Genomic DNA, 27,733 nt, shown 5'->3' on the forward strand with positions numbered 1-27,733 from the left:
GTTCTGTGACTCTGCAGCTCCTCTACTATAGACCCAGCTTCATTTCTCTCCTGAATCTTGTATATTGCTACATGCAATAACTGCAGGAGTGGTGGAAAAGCCTTTGCTCTTTTCTGCTTTGCTTTGGCTGCTCTGCAATGATTTTGAACCCTGCCTGAGCTGGAACAGGATGAAATCCAGTGAAACTGGCACTTCAGCCAACCCAGGACATTTGAAAAGGCAACTTGAGACCCAGAATTCAACCCAGCCACTCCCTGCAGAACCTGCTGGCCCACAGGCTCATAAGCAAAGTTAAGGTTTGTCATTGTGTGTGTGTGTGTGTGTGTGTGTGTGTGTGTTGTTTTTAATGAAACATTACCAGCTAGACTGTCGCCTGTTTGCTGGGCTGACAAGATGAGCTGGATTTAAAGGAGCTGGATGCAGCAATAATTAAGAAAACAGCAGAGAAACCACACAACACATGAACATGAGTTTCAAGTGTGGGACTGTTCTGTGACCCCTGTCAGTCCAAGCTGGGGCAGCGCTGGAAAAAACAAGAAAGTGCACCCGAACCCCCCGCCCCCTATTTATTGGGGAAAAGACATTTGCTAGAATATTCCACCAAAATAAGGCAAGGGATAGAGTTTCGAAAGGTGGAGTCTTGCTTGGTGATATCTTGTGGTCAGCAGATTGATTGACATCTTGGCAAGTCACACCCATCTCAGGTGCTGTGTGGGATCACAGGCAGAGCAAGAGGAAAGGCACACATGTGTTGCATAGCCCAATCAGCATGCAACACCAGACCAATCCCCTCATATACTCAAATGTGCATAGCTCACACACATGGCCTTTGGGTGGCTCACAACACTAGACAAATGAAGCACAGGCACCTCAGCCTGAATGGAGCAGAGCTCCTGGTATCTCCCCCAACTCTACCATTCAACACAATGGACTCAGATGTGTACTAGCAATGAGCTTTTGCTGTTTATAACTGAAATGTCAGGGTTTGTTTTTTACTACATTAGACTCAATCAGATCATGACTGATATACAAGGGAGTAGTTCACAGGCCCCCTTCCTGAGCACAAGGGAGGCAGTACCTTAAATGAATCATAGGAGTATTCCTTAGCCTTGAAATCCTAGTGAAGAAGGATTGGCCTGTCTTTTGGAAGCCCATCCATTGGTACAGAGCCAGGGCAGCATACTGCAGCATACTGGTGCTAAGAACAACTTCACTATAGTCCTGGACCTCTGCAAAATGGAGGACTGTCCTGACCAGGGCTTTCCCTATCCTCTTACCTCAGTGCTCCAAGGCCATAGAGAGGCGATATAGCTGCAACTGCTTCTTCTGCAAGGGGGATTCTTAACTGGCAGAGCCCCCACTATGCCCACCACCTGGCCCCCAGACTCAGCCATCCAGAAGCAGGATCCACATGCACTCATGTAGGAGTTGGTGATGTCAGCCAGGTCTTTGCACAAACACATGATCATATACTTCCTCCAGGTGTATATAGCCAAGAGCCACAGGAAAGCCAGGAGGATAAAGCTGGTCTCGACCATCAGGAGCCAGTGAGCAGAAATAGGGTGAGGGGCACTCTAAATAAGAACAAGAAGATTCGGGGTTGCATCAGCATATAGAGGAAGGTGGTGGGGATATGCTCAGTCATCCCACTGGAGAACAGGGCCAGGACCCCTTTATGATCACTCTCTTGGTATTTTCGGATGTGATAAGGAGCCATGGGGAGACTTTTATGTTGAAAATTCAAGGTCCAGGAGAGACAGCTACACCTGCATGCATACCTTCACAGCAGCCCTGGAAAAAGAAGAATTGTGAAGGACCCACAGTTTCCAGAATCCCAGGAATCATGAAGACCCTGCTCAAGGGTGTGTCTTTCTATTGTCACACTTGAGGGAAGCAGGTTACCACCAATATGAGGAATAGGGTCAGAATTATGTAATTAAATCATGATTCTTACCCTTTCTGGTTGTAAGTCCTTAGGCATGTTCCTTAACTTTTCTGAGCCCATGTGTCTTCATCTACTATACAGAGTAAAACCTGCCTTCTGGGGTTGTTTTGAGGATTTAATAGAATAATTTATATGAAGCATTAATATATACATCCCTTCTCCTCCCTCAATACCCTATCATGAACACTCTGAAGATCCATTGTATTGGCATGGCACCTGGGGCAGTTAGACCCCTTGTCACCTCCTTTGGTCCCTTTCCAGGGTCATACACTACAGAAATCCTGTATTCCCAAACAGAAGTTTTAGCAAAGGCTCCTTCCCATGATTATAAAAGTTTATACTCCTGAAATGACAAAAGGGTCAAGGACCAAAAATGTTCCAGTCTTGAGAGCCCTAGGAAGGTCCTAAGACTTTAGGCCTACAAGGAGACTCCCGCCCTTGCACCTGCGTCCACTTACCTGCTACCAGAGAACTGAGAATTTCCAGGGTGGCCTCAGCAGTTAGCCACTGATTGACATCAGGAGGGAACATTGAAAGCCTGCCCTACTTTTGGGGAGCAGACCTGGGTTACACCTCATTTAGCTGGCTCTGGAAGTTTGGTAATCATAAACCTTAGAGTTAAGGTGAACCTACTGGGAGAAGAGGAAAATTTGGTTCAGAAGAAACTATCTTAGGGATGGTCAGAATTTCTGTACAAGAGAAAGGAGGAATCATAAGTTATTTGGGACAGGCTGTCTATTTTTTTCTAGGTCTGAGGAAAGAACTAGGTGCGGATAAAGGCAGGGGTCTAAGTCTTGGAAGACATCAGAAAGAGGAAAATGGAATTCTAGATCCATTCTTGTGCAACCTAGCTATTCAAGTTAGCATATAATCACTTTAATCTTCTTAATAAAGCTCTTTTGCTAAAACAAAACAAAACAAAACAAAAACCCATAGAATCAAGGAGCTAGGCTGTTGACAGAGCAGGGAACACAAGTTCATTCACTTGTGTGATTCCTGGGGAATTCACCTGAGAGGAGAAGGCTTTGGGACAGCCTAGGGATTCTCATCCTTATGAGAGGCCTTTAAGGGCCTTCTCTCCTCAAGCTACAGCACCTCTTCTCCAGCGTACCTGGTTCTGTCTGAGGCCCACTCTGGTCCCCTGCACATACTTGATAGAAGCTTGAGGTCTGTGCTATTCACCCTACACTCTTGTCACAAGCCAAAGTCCAGGTTCCTAGTTCAACAACAAGGTATATCACAGCCAGGCTTCTCCCTGCCCAACTCTACTGGTCTAAGAAAAATCTATCCATGGCAGTCTCCACACTAACCTCCTCTCCTTCACTCAGCTAAGCTGTTGTTGCACCTCCTGGGCCACAGGTATCCTTTTCAGCAGCCAGCAGTGCTGACAGGCTCCTGGCATGGGTTGTTCAGGGCCAACACCAACACACTTCTTATGTATTTTAGCTGAGGATGTATCCAAGATAGACAAATGTAAAACAAAAGCACAAAATTCCTTCTCATGGATGCTTCCAAAACTGAACTCAACCTGCCATGGGTCGTAACCTCGCAGACAAGTAAAAAATATGGCTTTCTCCTCCCATGACTTTCTGAGCAGAATAACACAGAATCCAGCATTGGTTTGAAGTATTTCATTCAAGCTTATTATGAGCGAGGAGCCAATGGGCATTCAGAATGAGCAGAGACATGGCTCAGGTGAGGTCTTACATCAAAGGAGCTTCTTAGGAATATTGGGTATCTGGGAGACAGGTGGATACCATCACAGTTGTGACAAGGGCCAGAAGGTGGAGGCAGATTCATGGGCTGCTGGGAGAGAAGATAATGAGGCTTCCCAGGGAGGAATCTTGAACTACAACCAAAGAGTTATTGGCTTCTGTAGGCAAAGGGAGAAGCTTTTCAGAGGGTAGAGAGGCAGCTGTCAACCCTGAGGCAGGACAAAGGCAAAACTTTCAGGAAATGGCCTCAGAAGGAGAGAGGGAGTAGGGCCTACAGCATGGACCCTATTCCCAGAGTACAGGAGACCATAGATATATGTTTTTAACTGAGAAGGAACAGTTAAATCAGGGATTTGGGGGAGAGAGAAGGGTGTATATGTGTGTGTGTGTGTGTGTGTGTGTGTGTGTGTGTGTGTGTACATGCATCACTGTGACTGTACATGGAGAATGGATCTGAGGAGACAGGAGTAGAAGCAGACACCCTAAGAGGTAATTGCAGAAATGGAGTGAGATACAGGCCCCAGGTATAGGTGGCAGGTTGTTTACTACAAGATCACCTGGCCTAGGAGGGTTAGTATAAGTAAAATGGAGCCCGTGTCATTTGTCAAGGCAAGAAGCCTGGTTCTGCTATAGGAAAACAGAAGCTGGGGCCTTGTAGCTAGAACCCAGGCACCTTGTGGAGCCTGTGCCATTTGTCAAGGCAAGACCAAAAGAAAAGGCTTTGATTCTAATTTGCTCAAAGGCATTGTTTTCCCACTACCCTGCATCCCACAGTCTACATGACTTGAAAGATGGACCTTGGTCAGTGTTCACAAAGGAGTCAACTGGTCGACCAGGAGCCCAGGGGACGTAATGGTGACTAGAACCAGAGAAAGGTGATCAAGATGGTGAGACCTGAACCACCTGGAGGTGCATTTTGGGATAGAAATGGCAAGAATTAGAATCATTCACATGGGAATGAATACAAGGAAGGAGTCAGAAGTGAGGGTTAGAATTGTGGCAAGAACATCTCCAAGGACGCTAGAAGAGGGAAGATTTGGAAAGATTAGAACTTGCCTATAGGTTCTGCTATAGGAAAACAAGCTGGGGCCCTGTAGCTGGAACCCAGGCCTTGGTGGAGGCTTCTGAAATTCAGGTTCTTAGAGCAGAGCTCAAGGTTAACTTAACATCACTTCTGGATGGTGAGTCCATGGGTATTTGTTACATTGTTCTCAGTACATTTAAATATTATCTTGAATGTTAAGCAGAAGTTAACCCCAAGAGGGGAGCAGAGGTTTTCAGGGTGCAGATTAATGCTCCTAATCAAAGTCTGTATAATATTAACCAGTCAGAACAAGTCAAAGAGAAGGGCAAGAGGCTGTGGTCTGTCCCTGTCCTTTGTCTTCCCAAGTGCTCAGTGGTTTTTGTGACGTCCCCAAAACTTGATTTATGTTCAGGCTTTTCATACTTCCCAGACTTCTGGGTAGCATCCGCATTTTTTTGCCATTTATGTAAAGTTTTATTCCACAACCTAAAGTTTTTCTACTTTAAGTGGAAAATACAACTTTGTCATATATGAAATATCTATACACACACAGAGAGACTTAATCCTGACTCATTTAACAACTGATAGCTGAGGATTTATTATATGCCAGATTATCAGAAACATTGTATGCTTTTAAAAATTTTACTGGTGCCTTATAGTTAGACATAATATAGGAGATAATTTTGACATATTCATACTTGCACAGAATATAGTTTGCTCTGTTTCAACTCCTAGTACTTCTACTTTTCTTCCCCTCCTCCCTCCCTCTGTTTCCCCTTCTCTGCTCTACTATTATTTATGTTTAAATTTTTTTTAAATTGGTGCTTTATAGATATACATAAAGATGGAATTTACTGTGGTATGTTCATATATGTACATAGCATAATTTGGTTAATTTCATTCTGCAGTTTTCTTGTCCCTCCTTCCTTGCCCTCAATCTCCTTTCCCTCGTCCACTAATCTCCTTCCTATTTTCATAGGCTCCCGTGCCATTTTTATTTCCTTATTTTTTCTCTAGCTTCTGCATGGGCAAGAAAATATTCTATCTTTGATTTTTTTTATTTTGTCTTATTTTACTAGCTCTAGTTCCTTCCACTTACCAGCAAATGCCATAATTTCATTCTTCTTTTTAGTTGTGTAAAATTCCATTGTATATATATTCTTTATCCATGGAATTTGTCCAAAAGAACTAGAATCAGTATACTATAGGGATGTAGATATTTCAATGTGTATAGCAGCACAACTCACAATAGCCAAGTTATGGAACCACTATCTACATTTTTGAGGCCCTCCCTGTCAGGAATGACTCATTTTTTAAATTAAATGTTGGATGTATGGTTGACATACCTGGTGGGACTCAGGACACCCTCATGGTAGAGACATCTAAATACATAAGAAATTTGGTAGGATATTGAACTTGATAGGACTTTTATGTTGCAAGTGTGAAAAAGTCACCTACACTTGCCTTAAGAAATAGAGGTGATGGAATGGCTCCTGAAATTGGCAAGATCAGAATAAAGACAGGGTGACCTAAAGGTGGGGTTGACCTTGTGGCTTTTTTCCTACTCTGGTTGCAGGGTCAGCATCCTTCCAAGACTTGCTGCAGTTGGGTGTAGAATGCTCTCCAGCTGTAATTGAATTGTAGACATCCTCATTTGCCAACAACTGAAAGGTGAGGAATTATGCCCCAGTACTGCCAATGTCAGTGGATCTCACATAGTCAGTTTCAAGTTTACTCACATTTTCTGGGGACTAGTTATGTGCCTTGACCAGAAGGGGCTGGGGTTATCTTTAAAGGGTTCCTGTCCTAAGGACACCAGAACCCTAATGGAGACTGAGGACCAGGTGTGATCCCAGGAAACTAGAACTCCAATAAACACAGAGGACTCCTGGGTGCTAAAAAGGGTAGTGTTATGGGGTGACCACTCAAAAAACACACTAAGTCCAAATTTGAAACAAATCAAAGAATTTTATTTTACCTATCTTTTCCTGGCCAGGGACTCTTCTGACAGGGTCCAATTGGCTCTCTGAAAGAAACATGCCGGGCTGTTTGTGCTCCAAATATTTAAAGAAGAAAACCACATCCTCTGGAATGTTGCAAATTGCAAGCAATCAGACTACAGGGGCTGAGAATGCAGTTAGCAGAGCAAATACAGACAAACACATCCTGGGGACTTTACATTTTAGGTACACATAGTGCAGGAGAACAATTTTTTTATCATTTTAAAAATAGCTCATACACATTCCACTGTCATTTATTTTTAAAAAATCAATAAAAAACATTCTGCTGTCATTTTTTAAATCAATAAAAATAGCTCATACAACAGTTTCACATGGGAACCATAAAGATGGAGTCACTATGACTATACTTACTATTTCATTAATCTATATTTTCTATTCTATAACTTATAACCTATAACTCGTATTGATTAACTCAGACCACAACAGTACCAATGCCCATAGGAAGAAGGCCATCTGTGTTCTTAAGTGTGTGTGCACTCCAGTATGGATGGAGCACCCCTGGGAGCCCAGGGATACCAGCACTTAATGGAGATGGAGGACCACTGGGAGCCCAAGGTAACTACAACTACATCAAGATACAGGATCACTGTGATCCAAGATTATAGGAATTCTGACAGAGAGAATGAACTATTATTAGCCCAAAGACATAAGCACTCCAATGGAGATGTATGACCACTAGGAACCTTTGAAGTGATAAAGATGAAAGAACATATGCTGCAAAGATACTGGCACCCCAATATAAAGGGGGAAACACTGTGAGCCAAAAGGTATAAACATTGTGATAGAGATGAAAGATCACAGGGCTGGGGTTGTGGCTCAGCGGTAGAACACTCACTTAGCACATGCGAGGCCCTGGGTTTGATCCTTATCACCACATAAAATAAATAATAAAATAAAGGTTAAAAAATAAAGAATAATAATAATAAAGGAGATGGAAGATCACTCTGCACTAAGGAGTTGTGGAGGTGAGTCATGTGTGAGCACTGGTTACAGAGAGGGGTGCCTTGAAATTCAGGGTTGGGCCCTGAGTGATATAAAGTATACATTAGTGGATTTATAAAGATGATAAGACCCCAGAGAGCATTAGCCCCACTCTGCACTGTTTCTGACTGTGCTTATTATGGGATAGGCAGGATGAAGAGGTGGCTTGTGGTGATGATGAGTGATGGGAAAAAAAGAGGAGACTGGAGAACGTGTTATAATTTTAGGATCCCTAACTTCTCAGTGAATACCTCATTGACTTCTGAAATAAGTGAGGTAATGTGTGTCACTTGGTTCCATTGGTTTCCAGAAGAAAATATAATTTTCCAATTTAATAAGAATCAAATTAGATCTTCATCTCCATAAAGTTGCTCTGACTTCCTGGGAGGCCACAGCTATATTCACAGACCTGGAGCTTGTGACCACAGTCACTTCTGTCCCTCCTTTTACTCCTGACCACATATCCAGTCCATGAGTACTGAGATCCCTTTCTGGTGCCATATCACCATCTGGTTTAGATCTTAAACTATGATGGCAGCATCTACAGTGAGATGCAGTGGGAGATACTGATCTGGGAGAATCATTTTCTCTTTTATTATTGTGGTAGAGGCACATTTTCTAACAATTAAGTTTCATGGGTACTAGCGCGTTGCAACAAGATGCCTGTGCCAGAGTAAACTATGTGTACATTCAAATGATTGCATTAAGAGAACATTTTTTTAAGGGGAAATAGGAGGATTATGTAAGACCTGCTGAAACAATAATTAAAATCCAGTAGGTCAAAGAATCTTTAACCAGACTGGTGCCACTCCCTGCTTGAACTCAGTCATTGGACAGATGTTCTCACAGAAGGATTTGCTATAGAAGGTTGTGGTAGGCTGGGCACAGTGGCGCATGGCTGTAATTCCAGTGGCTCAGGAGGCTGAGGCAAGAGGATTTCAAGTTCAAAGCCAGCCTCAGCAATTTAGCAAGGACCTAAGCTTCTCAATAAGACCCTGTCTCTAAATAAAATACAAAAAAGGGCCTAGAGATGTTGCTTAATCGTTAAGTGCCTCTGGATTCAATCCCTGGTAAAAGAAAGGTTGTGATGGCCTCTGTGCAAGGTGTGGCTCCAGCAGGGTCACCAGTGAATATTTCTTGTGATTGAACACACATCCATGAGATTGATCCTTCATAACCAGTCATCATTCTTAATTAATTTATCATTTTTGGTTAGTAACTGTAATTTGATTCTGGTGACTTCCACAATATACAGTATCAGAAATTTACTAATACAACCATTTTTTAAAAAATATTTTTAGTTGTAAATCATCTTTTATTTAATTTATTTATTTATATGAGGTGCTGAGGATTGGATCTCACAGATGCCAGGCAAGTGCTCTACCACTGAGCCACAACTCTAGCCTCGAATAAAACCAATTTTAAGTGCACAACTAAAGAGACATAAAGGAACTTCTCAATGCTCTGCTATTTTAATGTCTGTTCTTTCCCCTTTTCAGTCCAGCCCTGAGCCTCAGTGCCCCAGAGTGGGAGGCTGCAGTCATAATCCAAGGGCAACCCCAGGTCTCAGTCCTACAGTACGAACCTCCCAGGGCCCAAGACCTGCCACAAAGTCATGGCTGGGAAGATGCTGGCTAACCAGGCTGCCTGCCTTTCTGGCCTGGGTTGCTGATGACATGGAGAAGAAGACAGGTGCTGGGGGACAGGGGCAGGGCGATCATTGCAAGGGAGAGGATTCCTACACAGAGCAGAGGAGGGGCAGAAGGCCTTCACTTGAGCCTGAGGGCAGCCTCACTGTCCTGCCCTCCTGCAGGCTGAACTTCAGGATTGATGGTTTCGGGAAGCTGTATCCCAGCCTCCTTCTGCCAAACTTGGGGGTTTATTTTCTACATCAAATTCTCAAGTGATACTAAAAGGTTGAGACCTTTGAAACTAGATCATATCTGAAATGTCTTCATTTGAAGAGTCAGTGCTTCTAGTTCATTGTTGATTACTAAATGATGGGAGGGGTCTCAGAGTCTCATGGGAAGCTGTTCTGGAATTGGGCATTTGCTGCAGATAATGCCAAAGGAAATAAATAAGGGGCATGCATGTGGCCTGGATGCAAAAGCTTTTGGAATCCAGATCTTGTTTATGATGGTGAGTGGTGGGCAATGAGGCCTATGAAAGGAACCAGGGAAATTCATAACCCAGCACCTTGAGCTATCTTAGCTAAAGTTCATTTCATTTTCTCTGAAATGATTTTTCTCCAGAAGAATACACAGATTTATTCAAGACACTAAGCACACTCTTTTTTTTTTCAGCTATTAAGAATAAGAGAATTTTTTTCCCACAGTCATTGTGTTGGGCTTGTGTTATAATTTGTATCTGAAATGGCCCCCAAAGGTTCATATATTGAAGGCTTGGTCCCTTTGGTGGTATATCAGAAGGCAGTGAAAACTTTAGTAGGTGGCCTAGTTGGAGGTAGTAGGTGGGGAATGTTCCCTTGAAGCAGATTTTGGGACACCAACCACTTGCGTGCTCTCTTTTTTTCCTGTCTGCCATAAGATAAGCAGCTTAACTCTACCATGTGCTCCACACCATGACATTCTGTCTTATTACAGGCCCGAAGTGATGGGATCAAGTAACAAAGTGATGAAACCTCTGAAACCGTGAGCTAAAATAAATCTTTTCTCCCTGTAAGTTGATAATTTCAGGAATTTGTCACAGTGGAGCTAACTAACAGAGTTTGGAAGTCCTGGTAGTTTGATAGAGTCTCAGAGCATTGTTCCTAGAAGCAGGGAAAGGGTGGGGGAAGGAATGAAAACTAAGAGAATGCATTTTCCCTGTTAGAAAAAAAAAAAAAAAGGTAAGAAAGCCAGGTGTGGTGGCACCTGCCTATGAAGTCAGCTCCTTGGGTGATGGAGGCAGGAGAATCCCAAGTTTGAGGTGAATATGGGCAACTGAGTGAGAATTTATCTCAAAATAAAAACAAACAGGGCTGAGGAAATAGCTCAGTGGTAGAACACTTGCTTAGCCTGTGTGAGCACTGAACAATCTGTAGTACTGTGATAAAATAATTTTAAAGAGGGAAGAAATATCCCCTCTCTGGTTTCTTTAGAAAATGTAAAGCTTCCTCTTTCCCTCTGAGACATGTTCAAACCTTACTAGCTAAAACCAGCTTTAAACCAGGATACCCTCTCAAGGGACCTGGGTGCCCTCTTCAAAGAGGAACCATCCAGGGAGACAGGGCTCTGCCTCTCAGTCTCTGGGGGACGGAGGAACCTAACTTGGTTCTAAGTGGCAAATCTACCCCCTCATGAAGATTAAAGTCTCTTCTTCCTTTGCTTAAAGCCACTTGGGAAACGGAGAGGAGCAGGTGCCCTAGATGGACGCAGATGATCACTGAGTGATCAGTGGTGCTGGTGAATCCTCTACTGGAAGATTGGTTAGTGTTTATGGGCACAGTGTGGAGTGCGGGTATCTGCTGGTTGTGTTAAAGGACAACTGCTCTTTCTCTCCTATGACCTCCTAGGGCTTCCCGGTGATGAACATCACAGAGGTCTAACGCTTCTCCAGTGATAAAATTGTTTTCTTTTTCTCCTGCCCCTGCAGAGAGACTCTCTGAGCTAGGAGGAGATATCAAGGTTATATTGTTGTCCTCATCTTTTGTTTTTTGTTGTTGTGGTACTGGGGTCCTCTGCCGCTGAGTCACAACCCCAGCTCTTTTTTATTTTTTTATTTTGAGACAGGATCTCACTATGTTGCTGAGGCTGGCTTCTAACTTGGGATCTTCCTGCCTTAGCCTCCCAAGACACTGGGGCCAAAGGTGTGCAAACACTACGCCCAGAGGAAAAATTCTTTTTATTTCTATTTCTCCATGACCAGAGGACTTTATCTGGAGCCTCCCCCAGCATAGAACAAGATTAGAACAAATATTCACTCATTGTGCTACCGAATGGCATCTACTTCAACCATGGCAGAAGCTCTTAGAGGCTTCCTGGGACTCCACATGAGTTGAGCAAGTACCAGGTACCCTTTATTCAGGGCCAGCCTGCACCCTCCTGCACTGCAGGGGACCAGAGCAAGCTTAGCCAGGCTACTCAGGGATGCTTCCCAGAAGGAAATCCTGGGTGTCTGGGGTTCCAAGAGAGCAAACCTGGGGATTGCACCACCAGAGGGCACTTTTGCTTTGCAGAAGAGTTGTGGGACTAGGCCCGGGGTTTTCCCCTGGTGAAGGGAAAGTGAATATGAATGCAAAAGAAGAACATGGATCCTCGCATCAGTATACCAGATGAGGTGGCAGGGGTGGGAGGGATGATGCTAAAGGCATCCCAGGCAGGATTGTAGCCACTGACCTGCCTCAGATACTCAGGGATGATGCTTTGCATTTGGATTTCTTACTCTTCTCACACACAGGCTCTTTATTCACCCAAGCCCTGTTGAAAAACAAGACAAAAGTGGGGAGGGTCAGAAGAACAGGTGCATGCCTTATTGATTTCATCAAAGCACAAATGAGACAGCCTAAAGGAACAGGATGGGTCGGTCAAGGCTATTAGGTTTGGTTATCAAGGCCAAGGGCAGGAGAAAACCATGACAGGGTTGAGGCCTTTGGTCCTAGACAACTTGTCTCTTGAGTTTGGACAAAACATATGAGCATGGTGAAGGGTTTCTGTGTAGGTGAAGTGAGTGTAGGCCAAGGCTGAATCCCAAAACTGGACAGGCTGTGGCCCAGGTGTCCCCTCAATGCTGAGAAGTAGGAACTGAGAAAGATCCCCTAACACTGCCTAAGGGGCAGAAGTTTATCGATCAGTATCACATTGACTCTCTGGGTGAGACATCTCCCTCTTGGTTAGGGAGACCAGTATGTGGCTCCAGGCCCTCAGGAACATGCCAGAGATACAGCTTAAGCATCTGGGAAAGGGTGACAGACCTGCAAATATTGGCACTAACCTATGTCCCAACTCTCCCTTCTACAGGAGGATCTATCCTGAGGCACCTATGAAAATCTGAATATTTGGGGAAAGAGACTGAGATTAGGCTGGGTGCCAATACAGGATAATTTTAGAACATTCACCTCTCTATGTCCTCCCCCAGTACCCACAGGAAGGCTCCATACACAACCTGCCCTCAGTGAGCCTGGCCCATGATAATGGGCCCTGCCAGCACCATACCCAGGGTCTCCCCATGGAACATCCCCCTCCATCCACAGCCACCTCCCCACCCCTCTGCAGGGGCAGGGAACTACAGTGAGTGCATTGCTGCCCAATTCTTCCCATAGAGCCACATTGTGCCCTTCTGCTCTGGACTCTGCAGCTCCTCTACTTCTGAGCCAGCTCCATTTCTCCCCGGAGTCTGGAATGTGTCCACAAGTGACCCCTGTGAGGACATGGAGAAGTCTTTGTTCCTGCATTGGCTGCTCTTCAGTGACTTTGAGCCCTGCCTGAGCTGGCCTGCTGGGACAAGATGATGTACATGTTACCGGCGCTGCAGTCAATTCAGGACATCTCCATAGGTATTGTGAGACCCAGAGAGCTGCCCAGCAGAGACCAGGAACAAAGACTGGCCCACAGACTTATAAACAATGTGTGTGCACATTATTGTTTGGCTTTTTATAATACAGAATTACTATGGTGCTAGACACCTGAATCACTGTCACCTAGAAGCCCCCATATCCACACCTCGCCATCAAACATGTTGGACTCAGATGTTCACCGGCAATGAGTTTTCATCATTTGTGCCACTAAAATGCCAGGGTTTGCTTGTGCTACAGGATTGTCAATCAGATCCTGACTGATACACAAGACAAATAGCTCATGGGCCTCCTTCCCGAACAGATGGGAAGAAGTATGTTAAATGAATTGTAGAAATATCCAGTAGTCTAAATATCTTATCAAACAAGTACTCTCCTGTCTTCTGGAAGCCCATGCACAGGTAGAGGGTCAGAATAGCCAGCTGTACTATGCTAGTATCAAGGTCAATCTCACTGTAGCCCTGAGCCTTCGCAAACTGGAGGACAGTCATGACCAGGGCTTTCCCTAGTCCTTCACCTTGGTGCTCCAAGGCCACAGAGAGGTGAAACAGCTGTAGTTGCTTCCTCCCTGGGGGACGTCCTCCACTGGCAGAGCACCCACTATGCCTGCCACCTGGCCCCCAGACTCAGCCACCCAGAAGCAGGAACCACGGGCCCTCAGGTAGGATTTGGTGATGTCAGCAAGGTCTATCTGCAAACACACGTCCACATACTTTCTCTAAGGCTGCCTGGCCAGTAGCCATAGGAAAGCAAGGAGGGCAACATTGGACACAAGAGCCAGGAGCCAAGACCATAGGCTAGGAGTAGGGTGACGGGCATCCCAAGTAAGACCAGGATTGTTTTTGGCAACTTCAGTATGTGGCAGGAGGTGGCGGGGATGTGCTCAAACATCCCTTGGGAGAATAAGTCCAGGACCCTTTTGAGGTCAGTCTCCTGGTATTTGTGTATGTAATGAGGTGCTATGGGGAGACTTCTGTGTCTGTAGTTTCCACATGTGACAGCTAAACCTTCATGTACACCTTCTCTGCAGCCCTAAGTGACTAAACAACAGACAGGCAGTGTGTGTATTCCAAATCGTACAGGGATTGGGAAGATCCAAATTTACCAAGAAACTACAAGGTTTAAGCTTCAAAGTCCATCCATCGCACAGTTTCATTCCTAGAAGTCCTATTTGGATTTTATATTCTGCAGGTAGGCCCCAAATTGGCTATGCTCCAGCTCTATACAATAAGATTTCCTCTGGGGGGTAAGGCTTCCTTTTGGAGGAAATATGAAATTGGGAGTCAAACAGACCAGGATTCAAGCCTAGTCCCTCTTTCAGTGTATCTTAATCTCTCTGATCTCTGTCCCTAATTTGTGAAGCTGGGACCAAAGTGGTAGTACCCATTGCTACTGGGTACATTAGCTACTTTATCCCTAAGAAAACACTTTAACATCCTTGCTCTCTCCAAACTTTAGATCCTCCTTGTGAGTTTTGAGTCATCTAAACTCTTCTCATATTTTAGATGAAACCTAATAAAATGGAATTATTTTAAAATTTATGGACTGATGATGTAGCTCAGGCTGTACAGCACTTGCCTACCATGTGCTAGGTCTGAGTTCATCCCCAGCACTGCAAAAATTAAATAAAATAGTATAAAAGTTTTTGACATTTCTCAACATTTACAATCTTGCACCACCACCATCTTTTTCAAGTCCCCAAACATTCAGCAGCCATCCAGCAACCATCCCCCTCCCCAGTTCTAATGACACCCCAAGCTGTCTGCATGACATGCTTTGGATTTGCATATTTATCTCAGATCTCATGGCAGAATATCTTGCTTATCTTTTAGAGTGCCATAGTCTGAGGTTCCACTTTGTCTCCCTGTTCCAACCTTGCCCACTCCTTGACCCAGTAATGTTCCCTGGCTGGGAGAGTGGTAACCAGGCCTGGGAGCCTAAGCAGGCACAGGACACTTCTGCCCTCTGCCTCCTGGGAACCTGGCCACTATGTTTAGGCAGAAGGAAACTGTCCAAGATGAATATTCACAAACTAATGTGAGTCTTCCAGACACAATAGGCTTTGTATTCACTCTTGTTTGTACAGCATCCAGGCAGCTTGGCAGCTGGTATAGGGACCCTATTGTGAGAAGGCATAGACCAGAATGAAAGCAGGATGAAAGGCTTCCTCCCTGCTCAGAATTATCTTTCCTCCCAATCAACACTGTCCATCTCTTGAAAACATGATTGCTGAACAAAGGTATGTGTTGAAGAGAGTGGAAGAGAATGTTTCAAGCCAAGGGAACAACATGTTCAAAGACCTCCAAAAGAATGAAGACTTACTTTTGGAACTAACTAGAGCAGCTGACTGTGTGTGAGGAGTGAGTTGAGGCTCTGGGACAGGGGAACGCCAAGCTACTATCTTGATTCTGAGTTTCCTGGCCCCTGAGGGAGCCCTTCAGTAGTGATGGGGTTGGAGCCTTTTGACAGCCTTCTCTAGTGCCCAGGACTCCCATTACTTACTATCAGAGTGTTTCCATCCTGGGCCCATCCTTCCCCTCTCTTCCCCTCAGAGCTCTGAGCTCCAAAGTGGCCTGATACCATGCACATCTTGGTGAGTAAAGCCATTTCCCTGTGATCGATTGAAACTTTCAAAGCATTGGGACTATCCTGCCTCTTGCCCACTGGGAACTGCTCCAGGAAGCTCTGGCCTTGCTGGGAGAGGGCAGCTGGTGGCAGCAGAGCAGGAGAACTGCATGTTCTCCTCCTCCCTACCTCACAGGGGCAGTCCTGTGGGCCCCACCATTAAATGAAAAGCTGGAAACATAACCACAGATCAGGAGGCAATAAATGCCTGAGGCAAACAGTAGGGACTGTGAATAAGAAGGGGAACTCCTGTGTTCCTTATTGAGGTTTAAGAGAATCACAACAGATATAGGCCTGAAGGTTGGGAAAGACAGAGGGCACTGTGGTGGCCATCGAGGTCAGCAATATATAGAATGGTATCGGGGTGGGTAGGGTGCAGAGTCGGTGCCTGTGGTCCCAGGCAATTTGTCAGTCATGTTTGGAAACATCCCATGATCATGCTAGTGCATTTCAAAGTTGAAATGGCTCTGTGACAAGTCCAGTAGGAAGGATTGAGCAGGGTATAGCCACCTGACCTCTCAGTGGATGCAAGCTATGAGTAGGAGACACTGCCAAGGTGAACCTGACTGAGGGATGCCTGGAATCCCTGGAAGAGCAGGAGCTCAGCCTCTAGGTTGAGGGAAAACAGTGAGAGTTCCAGACCCACATGGAAATGAAGTACCTGGGAGGGACAGCCCTGCTAACATCAACCCTGATCCACCACCCAACTCACCCTTGTGTCAGAAGCTTCTAGGATGACATAATCAGGCCTGAGGCATCTATGGAATTCTAAACTCCCTGAGCATTTGAGAGAGAGGCTGGTCCTGACTGATTCCCAAGGATAGCAGATCTGGTGTTCTTGCCAGTCCCATGGCACCTCCTGGACAAACAGGAAGGGTCATGCCTGACCTATTTCCTCTTGGTTGTGTAGACCCATGTGACTGGGTTCAGCTAGAGCCTTGAGGGTTGTATAATATCCATGTCTTCCCATGAAAACAAGCCTCCCTCCATCCTCACCCAACTTCTTACCATGATCCAGGGACCAAGAAGGAGAGAAGATAGAGCAAGTCACTGTCCCAATTCTTCCCACAGGCTACATCCTTCCCCTATGCTCTGTAGCTCTGCAGTTCCTCTACTACAGAGCCAACTTCTCCCCCTCAGCCTGGATGTTTCCACAGGTGACACTTTCAGGCACTCAGAAAAGCTATTGCTCCTTTCTGTTATTGCCTTTCTGTTCTACAATGACTTTGAAACCTGGCTAAGCTGGAAATGGATGAAGCCCAGTGTCCCTGGCATTTCATTCAACCAAGGACATTAGAAAAGGCAACCAGCGATCCAGAACACTGCCCAGCCAAGCTCAGCAGAACCTGCTTGGTTCACAGGAACTAAAGTGAAAGGTGTACATCATTGTTTTTGCATTGGTTCTATGCAACATTATTATGTGACTGGATAAAGGAAGAGGGGACAATCCAAAATGACTAGAGCAGAGATGCCAGTGCCCACATCCTACCATCCTACCTGATGAACACAGACATGCAAGAACAATGAGCTTTTATTGTTTATACCACTTAAATATCAGGGGTTGGTTGTTACTAGAGAAGACAGGTCCAGATTCTGACTGATACACAGGGAAATAGATCACAGTCCCTCTTCCTGAGCAGAAGGGAGGTGGTACGTTAAATCAACTTTAGGAATAGTCAGTATCCTCCAAATCATGCTGTAGTAAATCTGGCTTTTCTTCTGGAAGCCCATAGCCTGGTAGAGTGCCAGGGCACTGTAATGCATTGTGGTAGTCTCAATGAAAACTTCATTGTAGCCCTGAACCCGGGCAAACTGGATGAGAGTCCTGACAAGGGCTTTTGCGATCCCCTTACCGCGGTGCTCCTTGGCCACTGAGAGGTGTAGCAGCTGCAATTGTTTCTTCCCTAAGGGAGGGTCTGCTACTGGGAGAGCACTCACTGTGCCCACCACCTGTCCCTCAGACTCAGCCACCCAGTAGCAGGAGCCACACTCACTCATGTAGTTCTTGGTGATGTCAGCCAGGTCTGTGCGCAAACATAGAGCTTCATGAATCTTCCAGGGGAAAGTAGCAAGCAGCCTCAGGAAAACAAGTAGGGTAAAGCTGGACATTAAGGTCAGGATCCAGGAGCTAGTGACTAGCAGTACAATGAGGGGCACTCCAATTAAGAACAAGAGAAATCGGGGCAGCATCAGCATGTGGCGGAATGTGGCAGGGATGTGCTCAACCATCCCACTGGAGAATAAGGCCAGAACACTGTCGTTGTCACTCTCCTGGTATTTGCGGATGTGATAAGAAGCCATGGGGGAGACTTCTGTGTCTGCAGTCTCAAGGTCCAGGAGAGGCAGCTAGACCTGCCTGCACACCTTCCTGGCAACTCTGGAAAAGAGATAGGAAGCCACGTGAGTGTCCCCAGGCCACCAGGCCTCCCAGGGCCTATGGAGAAACTGCCAAAGGGTGTGCCTCATGATACCTAATTGGAACTTGTGTTCATCCTCTATAGATGTGGGACATTGGATATGTCGCTAAAGCCTGTGTGTCTTCATCAGCAGAATGGGGAAAATAATACCTGCTTTCTAGAGTTATTCTGAGGATTCAGTAGAATATCTTAAATAAAGCTGCCATGTATTCAGTCCCTTCCCCTCCACCCTCATTGCCCCATTATGGGCTCTCTGAACTCTTGGTACAGTAGGATGGCTCCCTGTGGCAGTCAAACCTCATTTTCCCAGTCCTTTGGACGTTCTCCTGGATCCATATTAGAGGAATCCTGTGTTGCCGAGTACAAGTTTCAGCAAAGCAAAGCCTCCTGCCTGATGGTAAAGGTTTAGGCTGCTGAGAAGGCAAAGGACCAAGCACCCAAAACAGCATGACCTTTAGATCCCCACCACAGTCCTTACTCTCGACCTGTTCGGAAAGCCCTGACATTGCACCTGCATCCTCTCACCTGCTACCACCGAGACCCAAGGTTCCAGAGTGGCCTCAGTCCAGACTGTGACCAGCACCCAGGAGAGACTGTCTAGTACCCTCCCTACTTCTGGGAAGAGATCTGGTTGTCCACATCATTGGTTGGCTTCTGGACACTTGTTAATCATAAACCTCAAAGTCACAACTAGGTCATGTTGGAGACGAGTCCAAGTCCACTCAATGTTTTAAACACCAGGTAAAAGACTTACAGGGGAAGCATGATCTGGAACAGCTGAGTGTTCTGCCTCTTGTGGGAGAACTGCCTTCTATTTCCTATTTGCTTAAAGCCATACTATCTCTCATCCAGCCCACTTGACTCTCTCTGAGGCCAACTCTGATCCACTGCACATACAGGCTAGCAACCTAGGCACTGCGCCTCTCACCATGGGGTCTCTCACCCTGGGCAAGTGTTCAGATTCCCTGACTCAGCAACAATGTACTTCACAGCTCTGCTTCTCCCTGCCCAAACTTTCCTGGTCCAGGTAAAATCCATCCTTGGCAGCCCTTTGAGCCCAAGGAATCAGCACTTGAATGCAGATGCAGGAACACTGTGAGCCCAGGTCCTGAAGGTTCATGTCACTGAAAACTGCCTATAAACATAGACAGGAAACTGGGTGCCCTGCAGGATACAGTGGTTGAGGATGAGTCCTCAACACTGTGCATAAGTGAAGTGGCCTGTGAAGAAGAGAGATCCAAATATAATGTATCTATGCATATTCTGGGCTCCACTCTGCACTGTCTCTGGTTGTGCTCATTATGGGATAGGCAGGAGCAAGAGGTGGATGGTGAAGATGAGGGCCGTTGGGGAAAGAATGAGGAGGAAACCAGAGAGCATGTTGTAAGTTTATCATCTCTGAACATTGAGTGGGTTTTCCGCTGATTTCTCAATGGTTCCCTGAAGCAAATATATTTTCCAAGTTAAAGAGTCAAATTGGACCTTGATCTCCATGAAGTTGCACTGACTCCAGTGAAGCCACAGATTACTAACAGACCTGGAGCTGGTTGCCACTGTCACCCCTGTGTAGCACAGTACCACACATTTGGTTGATGAGCATTGACTTCACTTTCCCAGGCTACTTTCTTGTTCTTGACAGATACCATTCTCTGTAGACCTTAAACTATGACAGCAGCATCGTCAGTAAGATGTGTCATTAAATTGTAAAAACTGTCCTTTGTATCATTGGTATAGAATGTAGAGAGCATTCAATTTTCCATTGTTGGCATTTTTAATTGCCCAGACCAGAGACATTAAACACATTCACATGCTGTGAAATGAGAACAGATTGCAGTGTTTGTCCTTCTTTCCTCCTTTTAGTCCAATCCAGGGCCTCAGTGCTCCTGGGTGGGAGGTTATAGCCAATAACCAAGGGAACCCCCAGAATGAATTATACAGGTGGGAGTTTCTCCACCACCCCACAACTGGCACAAACAGCATGTATGCTCAACCTGGATGACCTAGCTTCCCTGCTTCTGTTTGGAGTTGAAGGAAACATGGAGATGAAGACAGGCACAATTTGGGGGTTGAGGTGGGGCAGCCATGAGCAGTGTGGGCATTCCCAAGTACAGTAGGGTTTGCAAAGATTCTGCACTCGAGTGGAGGGCAGCCTCAGAGAACAATATAGGGCAGATTCTCCTGGGTCCTCACTTCATGGTTGTTGCTTTAAGGGAGCTGTGGGCTATCTCATTTCAAGGCAGAATTTCTTCTCCTGGTTTGGCTGAGCCATAATTGTGGGTTCATTTTCGAGGCTATTTCTTCAAATGTGTCTGTGAGCCAAGAGGTCCAAAGTGTCAAACCTGATCATTTGTGAAATATCTTCCAGTTCAAAGACTTCCCAGTTAAAGTTCATACTAAGTTATGGGAGGAGTCCCAGAGCCTCCTGGGAAGATGGCTGGAATTGGGCATTTGTTGCAGATCATATCAGCATGAATCAATAAGGGGCTTGTGTGTGGCCTGGAAGCAAAAGCTCTTATGAGCCACATCTTGCTTGTGACAGTGAGTAGCTGCCAAAGAATCCTATGTAAAGTTACAGGGAAAATGAACAACCCAGCCCTGGGAGCTACCTAGTATAACCTTTTCACTTCCTGAGGATCTTCTAGAAAGGAACATGCAGACCATTCATACATGATACTCAGCAAGTTGATAGTGGTGGTGTTGTAGTTTGGGCTTGGTATTGAGAAAGAGAAATTTTACCTCTATAGACTTTGTCTTTAGCTCCAGAGGCCAGGTGGCATGACCCAGGAGACTCAGACCACTGCTCTCAGAGCCAGGGTAACGACCAAGGGAAAAAAAAAATTAAAAGGCTGCATTCTGCATGGCTAGACATTAAAACAGGGGCTTGGGGAGGCTGGAGTGTAATTCAATACTAGAGGTATAGCTTGGTGTGAATGAATCATTGAGTTCAATACCCAGCAGCTAATAATAAAATATCACACACACACACACACACACACACACACACACACACACACACACTGATAGAGAGGAAGAGTGGTCCTCTAATCTTTTTGTGAGCATTTTCTTTAGAAATGCTCTCAACCCTGTCCCTAATTGGTAAAACTTGGGTCAAAGTGGCAGGACCCACCAGCACCACTCACAGTAGCCCCTCTCCCAAAGAAAACCCCTTGACATCTATTCTCTGTAACCTTTTCAATGCTTTTAGAATCATCTAAAGTATTTTCTTCTAAATTTGTAGATGAAATCTTCATAAAATTAACCTAATTAACATATAAAGGCTATGCCATTTGTTTCATTCTCAATATTGTGCTGCCACTGTCTTTATCAAGTCCTCGAACATTGCCACCTACCCAAGAGGATGCTTTTACTCCAGCAGTCACTTTTTGCCACTGCCCCTTCTCCCCAAGCTGTCTGTATAACCTCCTTTGGATTTGCACATTTTATTTCAGATCTCATGGCCAAATTTCTGGCTTATCTAGTAGAGTACAACAGTCTGAGGTTCCTGTTTTCTCCCGGTTTCGTGGAACCCACTCCTTGACTCCATAATGCTCTGGCCTGAGAGAATGGTGACCAGGCCTAGGAGCCTCAGGAGGCACAGAACACTCCTACCCTCTCCTCCTGGGAACCTGGCCACCATGTGCAGGCAGAAAGAGACTGTCCAGGACGAACACCCAGAAGCTAATGTTAGTATTGTGGACATAATAGGATTTGCATCCACCCTTGTTTGTGCAGGATTCCAGGCAACTTGGCAGCTGATGTGGGGACCTGATTGTGAATAGCCACAGATGAAATTTCAATGAAGGCCAGAATGCAAGCAGCATGAAAGGCTTCCTCCCTGCTCAAAAGTTATTTTCCTGCCCAGTCAATTCTGGGTAGCATGAAGGAACAAAGGTATGTGTTGGGAAGAGGGGAGGAGAGTGTTCCAGGTCAAGGGTACATTCTGTTCACAACCTCCAACAGAATGAGAGCTTCCTTTTGGAGCTCAGTAGAGCAGCTGGCTATGTTTGGAATGTGAGTGGAAGTGCTGGGGCAGGGGAAGACCAAGCTGCAGTCCTGTCTCTGAGATTCCTGGCCCCGTAATGAGCCCTCCACTAGTGATGGGGTTGTACTCAGTGCCCTGGACTCCCACCAGTTCAGTGTGACAGTGTTTCCATCCTGGTCCCTTCCTTCCCCTTCTACCCCTCAGGCTTCTTAGCCCTAACATGTCCTGATACCAAGCACATGTGGATGAGAAAAACCATTTTCCTGAGAGTTTTCAAAACACTGGGAACACTGTAAACCTCCCTCAGAATCTTAGCCTCTGGGCACTGCCCCTTAGACCCTGGTCTCACTGGGGAAGGGAACTGGTAGCAGCAGAGTCTGGAGAACCTGCAGAACTTCCTCCTCTTGACCTCCCAGTGGCGTCCTGAAGACTCATGCACAATTCAGGAGGCCACAGACACCTGATGTGTGTCACAAGGTTGTGGGATTGGGGAGGGTCAGGGAAACAGGTGTGATTTCTTTTTTCTATGATAGCACAGGGAGGCAGGCCTGAGGGAGAGGGATGAGCTGACAGAGGGTTCTATGTTTGATCTTCAAGACCAGGGGCAGGAGAAAAGGATGGGGCAGTGGGAAGTTGATGCTGTGGTCCTGAACAACTAGTCAATCATGGACCCAGTCCATGAGCATGGTTAAGGGTTTCTGTGTAGGGGAAATGGGTGTATGACAAGGCTGGATGCCAGGATTGGACAAGCTGTGGCCCAGGGGACAGGAGAAATGCCAGAGAAGGGGAATATCTCCCATGCTGCCCAAATATCAAAAGGTAACTAAGATTTTCTGGGATTCACCAGATCTGGAATTGTGCCTCTGAGTTGGACGGATCAAGTAAGAGGCTCCAGGTGACCATGAACATGCCAGAGTTCCCATCCTAAACAGATGGGAAAGGGCAACAGTCCTGAAAACATCAGCCCTGACCCATATCCCAATTCTTCCTTGTACAGGAGGATCTATTCTAAGGTACCTTTTAAAATCTGGAGTTTGTGAGTATTTGGGGACGGTGTCTGGGATCAGGCTGGGTGCCAATCCAAGTAAACTTTGGGACACTCACCTCACTATGACTCCTTCAGGATACATAGGAAGGCTTCATACATGACCTCCCCTCAGTCAAGCTGGCCCATGGGAATGGGCCCTGCCTGCACCACAGGATTGCACCATACCCAGGTCTCTGATGGAAACATCCCCCTCCATCCACAGTCACCTTTTCACCCCTCTGCAGGGACAAGGCACCAGAGTGAGTGCATTTCTGCTCAGTTCTTCTCATAGGGCCACATCGTGCCCCTCTGCTCTATGATTCTGCAGCTCCTCCACTACTGAACCAGTCTCATCTCTCCTGAGTCTGGGATGTTTCCACAAGTGTCACCTGTGGGGACATGGAGAAGTCTTTGTTCTTTTCTCATTTTGGTTTGGTTGCTCTGAAATTTGTTTAAACCCTGCCTGAGCTGGCTGCTGGGACAAGATGACGTACATTATAACCAGTACTGCAGTCAATCCTGGCCATTTGCATAGATATCCTGAGACCCAGAGAGCTGCCCAGCACAGACCAGAAGAAAACTGGCTCACAGACTCAAGCAACATGTGTGCAGATTATCATCTCGGCTTGTTATTTATACATTACTGTGGTGATAGACAAATGAATCACTGTACCTAGAAGCACTGAATGGAATAGAAGCCCCCACACCTCACCATCAAACATGTTGGACTCAGATGTGCACTAGCAAGGAGTTTTCATCATTTGTTCTACCAAAATGCCAGGGTTTGCTTGTGCTACAGGATTGTCAATAAGATCCTGACTGATACACAAGACAATAGCTCATGGGCCTCCTTCCTGAGCAGATGGGAGGAAGTATGTTAAACGAATGGTAGAAAGGTACACTAGTCTAAAGACCTTGTTATAAAAGTACTCTCCTGTCTTCTGGAAGCCCATGCGCAGGTAGAGGGTCAGAGCAGCCTGCTGTACTATGCTAGTATCAAGGACAACCTCACTGTAGCCCTGAGCCCTCGCAAATTGGAGGACAGTCATTACCAGGGCTTTCCCTAGTCCTTCACCTCGGTGCTCCAAGGCCACAGAGAGGTGAAACAGCTGCAGTTGCTTCCTCCCTGGAGGGGTGTCCTTCACTGGCAAAGCACCCACTATGCCTGCCACCTGGCCCCCAGACTCAGCCACCCAGAAGCAGGAGCCATGGGCCCTCAGGTAGGATTTGGTGATGTCTGCAAGATCTGTCTGGAAACACACAACCACGTACTTCCTCCAAGGCTGTCTGGCCAACAGCCATAGGAAAACAAGGAGGGTGACATCGGATACAAGAGCCAGGAGCCAAGAGCCAGAGGCCAGGAGTAGGGTGACGGGCACCCCAAGTAAGAGCAAGAATGTTTGTGGCAACTTCAGCATGTGGCGAAAGGTGGCAGGGACATGCTCGACCATCCCTTGGGAGAACAACTCCAGGACCCTTTTGTGGTCAGTCTCCTGGTATTTGCGGATGTGATGAGGTGCCATGGGGAGACTTCTGTGTCTGCAGTTTCCACAAGTGACAGATAAACCTTCACGCATGCCTTCCCTGCATCCCTGGAGGAGAGACAAGAAGCCATGTGAGGGTCCCAGACCTCCCCAGAACTTAGAAGACATCTCAACTGTGTGTCTTTACTGTGGCCCAAAAAGAAGCAGGCCACCACCAGTGGAAGGAGGTGTAGGATCAGAAACACCTGCTGGATGTTGGAACCTTGGTTCCTTCCATTTCTAGCTATGTGTCCTTGGGCATGTCACTTAACCTCTGAGCCTCTGTTGTTTTCCTCTGCAGAACAGGGTAAAATAACAACAGCCTTCCACAGTTGTTTTGAAATTTAATAGGATGATTTATATAAAACACTGATATATACAGTCCCCACCCCTCTGTGTGAGTCAGCTTTTCATTTTGTGATCAAAATACCTGAGAACAACAACTAGATGAGGAAAGATTTATTTTGGCTCACGGTTTTAAGTTCAGTCCTTTGTCAGCTGGCTCCAGGGCAGAAACATCACAGTAGAAGTTTGTGGCAGAGGAAAGCTGATGAATTCAAAGCAGTCGGGAAACTGATAGAGGGCCAGAAAGAGAGACAGTGAGACGGAGAGAGAAGAGGGGCCTGGGAGAATAATACCCCTTCCCACCACGCCCCCAGTGACCTACTTCCTCCATCCAGGATCCACCTCCCAGTAGTCTATTCAGCTATCAAAGGATTAGTCCATTAAAGGAATATTTTTGAGCATGTGTGTTGGGGTGTGGGAATAGTAAGGTTTGAATCTGGAATGTTCCCCAACAGCTCATGTATTGATAGCATAGTCAATGTAACAAGGTTTGGAGTGGAACTTTTAGGCTCATGAAGGCTCTGGCCTCATCAGTGGATTAAACCATTAATAGCTGAATGAACTACTGGGAGGTGGGAACTAGTAATAGGAAGTAGGTCACTGGGGGCGTGCCCTAGAGGGGTTTGTCTTTCCTCCACCCTTTCCTCTCTCTCCTTTGCTTCCTGGCAGCTTACCTCTGCCATGACTCATCTCCATCCGGTTTCTACTTTAGAACAAGATGACCATTGATTGGATCCTCTGAAAACATGAGCCAAAGTTGATCTTTCCTTCCCTAAATTGTTCTTGACAGGTATTTTAACTGCAGCAACAAAAATCTGACTTCACAGCCTCCAATCTCATTAGTATATTATGGGCTCTCTAAATTTATTGGCACATGTAGAAAACACCCTATGACAGTCAGTAATCCTGTCCCCAGGCCTTTGAGCCCCCACCAAGGTGCATATATTACAAAAATCTTGTTTCCAAATTAGAAGTCTCACCAAAGCCTCCTTTCCCCAGTGCTAAGGATTAGTCTGCTGGGAAGGCAAAAGGCCAAGCACACAGGACAGTGCAGCCTATAGATCCCTAAAATATTGTGGGACTCCATTCAACACTGAGTCCTACAACTATGTACCCCTCTACTCACTGGCTTCCCCAAAGCTGAGAGTGACCAGGGAAGCCTCAGCCCTGAGCCTCCAGCTGGCAATCAGGAAAGAATGTCCAGGGTGTGCCCACCTGTGGGTAGCCAATATGGGTGGCCACCTCATTGGCAGATTCATGAATGTTTCATAATCAGAAATCCCAAGGGCAAGGTGCTGGGCTGTGACCATGCAGGGAGCCCAAGTCCATGCACCTTCATGAAGACTGGGAAATAAAACTGTGGGATGGGGGTCAGCAGGATCTGGACCAGCCCCTGGCTACAACCCTAAGAAGCTTGGCACCTAAGGTCACAGCATCTCTCACAAAGCCCACCCAGGGCTCTCTGGGGTCCACCCCAGTGCTCTCCTGCACCTAGGAGTCTGAGCACTGTGCCGCTAACCTTGGGTTCTCCTCACAGGCAACAGATGAGGTTCCCTGGCTCAGCAACAAGGTGCTTCCCAGCTGGGCTTCTCTCTGCCCAGCTTTACTGGTCTGGGTAAGAGTCATTCTCGGCAGTCCCCACACTCACCTCCTCTGCAGCCTCTCCTCTCCTTCATTCACTCACTGAGCAATGCTCTTGACACTGCTGTGGGGCTGCAGGGGTCCTTTTCAGCCACCAGCAATGCTGACATCCAGCTGAAGGGGAACCAACAGTAGACAACTGCCATGTGCAAAAGAGGAGGCCTGGGGACTGCAACACCACAGGGCACAACTTCTGTGTTGGAAAGTGTGGGACTGACTGAGACCTGGAGTTCTCTGAGGAGGCCTGGTGTAGGTATAATGAATGTGAAGCTGCAGGCAGGACATGGATGCCTCACAGTACCATATGGGGATGGGGTGGAGTAGGATGTAGGGATCCAGGAAGCCATGGCCTCAGGGAGGAGGCCACCAAACTGCCTCCAAGCCTTGGGGCAGCTTATGAAATCTAAGTTGTAGTGAAAGAAATACATTTGCTGGGAAGCTAGAAAACCTAAGCTTCCATGTCCCTCCCTCCCTTACAGGGCCCCTTCCAAGAATTCATATTTGGATTTGCAACATTGTATTCTGCAGGTAGTCCCCAAATTGGTTATGCTCAGGCTCCCCACTACCAGGTTTGCCCTGAGGGCAGGCCTACCTTTTGGAGGAAATATGAATTTAGAAGTCAAACAGACTTGGGTTCAAATCCTAGTTCTACCTCCAATATATGTCTTCTCTCTGTCCCCTGTCCATGACTAGGAAAGCTGGGGTCAAAGTGGCAGTGCCCACTGGTTCTATGCATAATGGTTACCTCTTTGAAAACTTCAACATCATTTCTCTATCCAATCTTTAGGTCCTCCTTATGGTTTTAGGGACATTTAAACACTTCTCTATGCTTCAAATTTTTTTAGATGATAACAATATAACATGAAATTAGCTGACTTAAAGTGTAAAACCTGTGGCAATGGTATATTAACCATGTTATGCCACCACCCACATCAAATCCCAAAACATCCTCTTCAGCCGAATAGAGGCCTTGGA

General features: G+C 46.2%; 2 protein-coding genes and 2 pseudogenes across 2 annotated transcripts; all 4 read right to left on the reverse strand.

Moving 5' to 3' along the window:
- Positions 1 to 1,041: 1,041 nt before the first annotated feature.
- LOC143380601 (N-acetyltransferase family 8 member 7-like) lies at positions 1,042 to 1,717 on the reverse strand (annotated as a pseudogene).
- Positions 1,718 to 13,479: 11,762 nt separating this feature from the next.
- LOC143379992 (N-acetyltransferase 8F1-like) lies at positions 13,480 to 17,337 on the reverse strand (annotated as a pseudogene).
- A 103-nt stretch (positions 17,338 to 17,440) lies between these two features.
- LOC143380618 (N-acetyltransferase 8F1-like) lies at positions 17,441 to 18,148 on the reverse strand. The gene has a single exon (XM_076833766.1). The coding sequence runs from the start codon at positions 18,122 to 18,124 to the stop codon at positions 17,441 to 17,443; it is 684 nt and encodes a 227-aa protein (XP_076689881.1). The 5' UTR covers positions 18,125 to 18,148.
- Positions 18,149 to 24,088: 5,940 nt separating this feature from the next.
- Positions 24,089 to 25,306, reverse strand: LOC143379993 (N-acetyltransferase 8F1-like). Its single transcript, XM_076832749.1, has 2 exons — positions 25,246 to 25,306; positions 24,089 to 24,841 (listed from the first exon to the last, which is right to left on the reverse strand). The coding sequence occupies exon 2, from the start codon at positions 24,824 to 24,826 to the stop codon at positions 24,089 to 24,091; it is 738 nt and encodes a 245-aa protein (XP_076688864.1). The 5' UTR covers positions 24,827 to 24,841; positions 25,246 to 25,306.
- Between the last annotated feature and the right edge of the window lie 2,427 nt (positions 25,307 to 27,733).

Source organism: Callospermophilus lateralis, chromosome 14 (genome assembly GCF_048772815.1).
Source record: "Callospermophilus lateralis isolate mCalLat2 chromosome 14, mCalLat2.hap1, whole genome shotgun sequence".
In the NCBI taxonomy this organism is placed as follows: Eukaryota; Metazoa; Chordata; class Mammalia; order Rodentia; family Sciuridae; genus Callospermophilus; species Callospermophilus lateralis.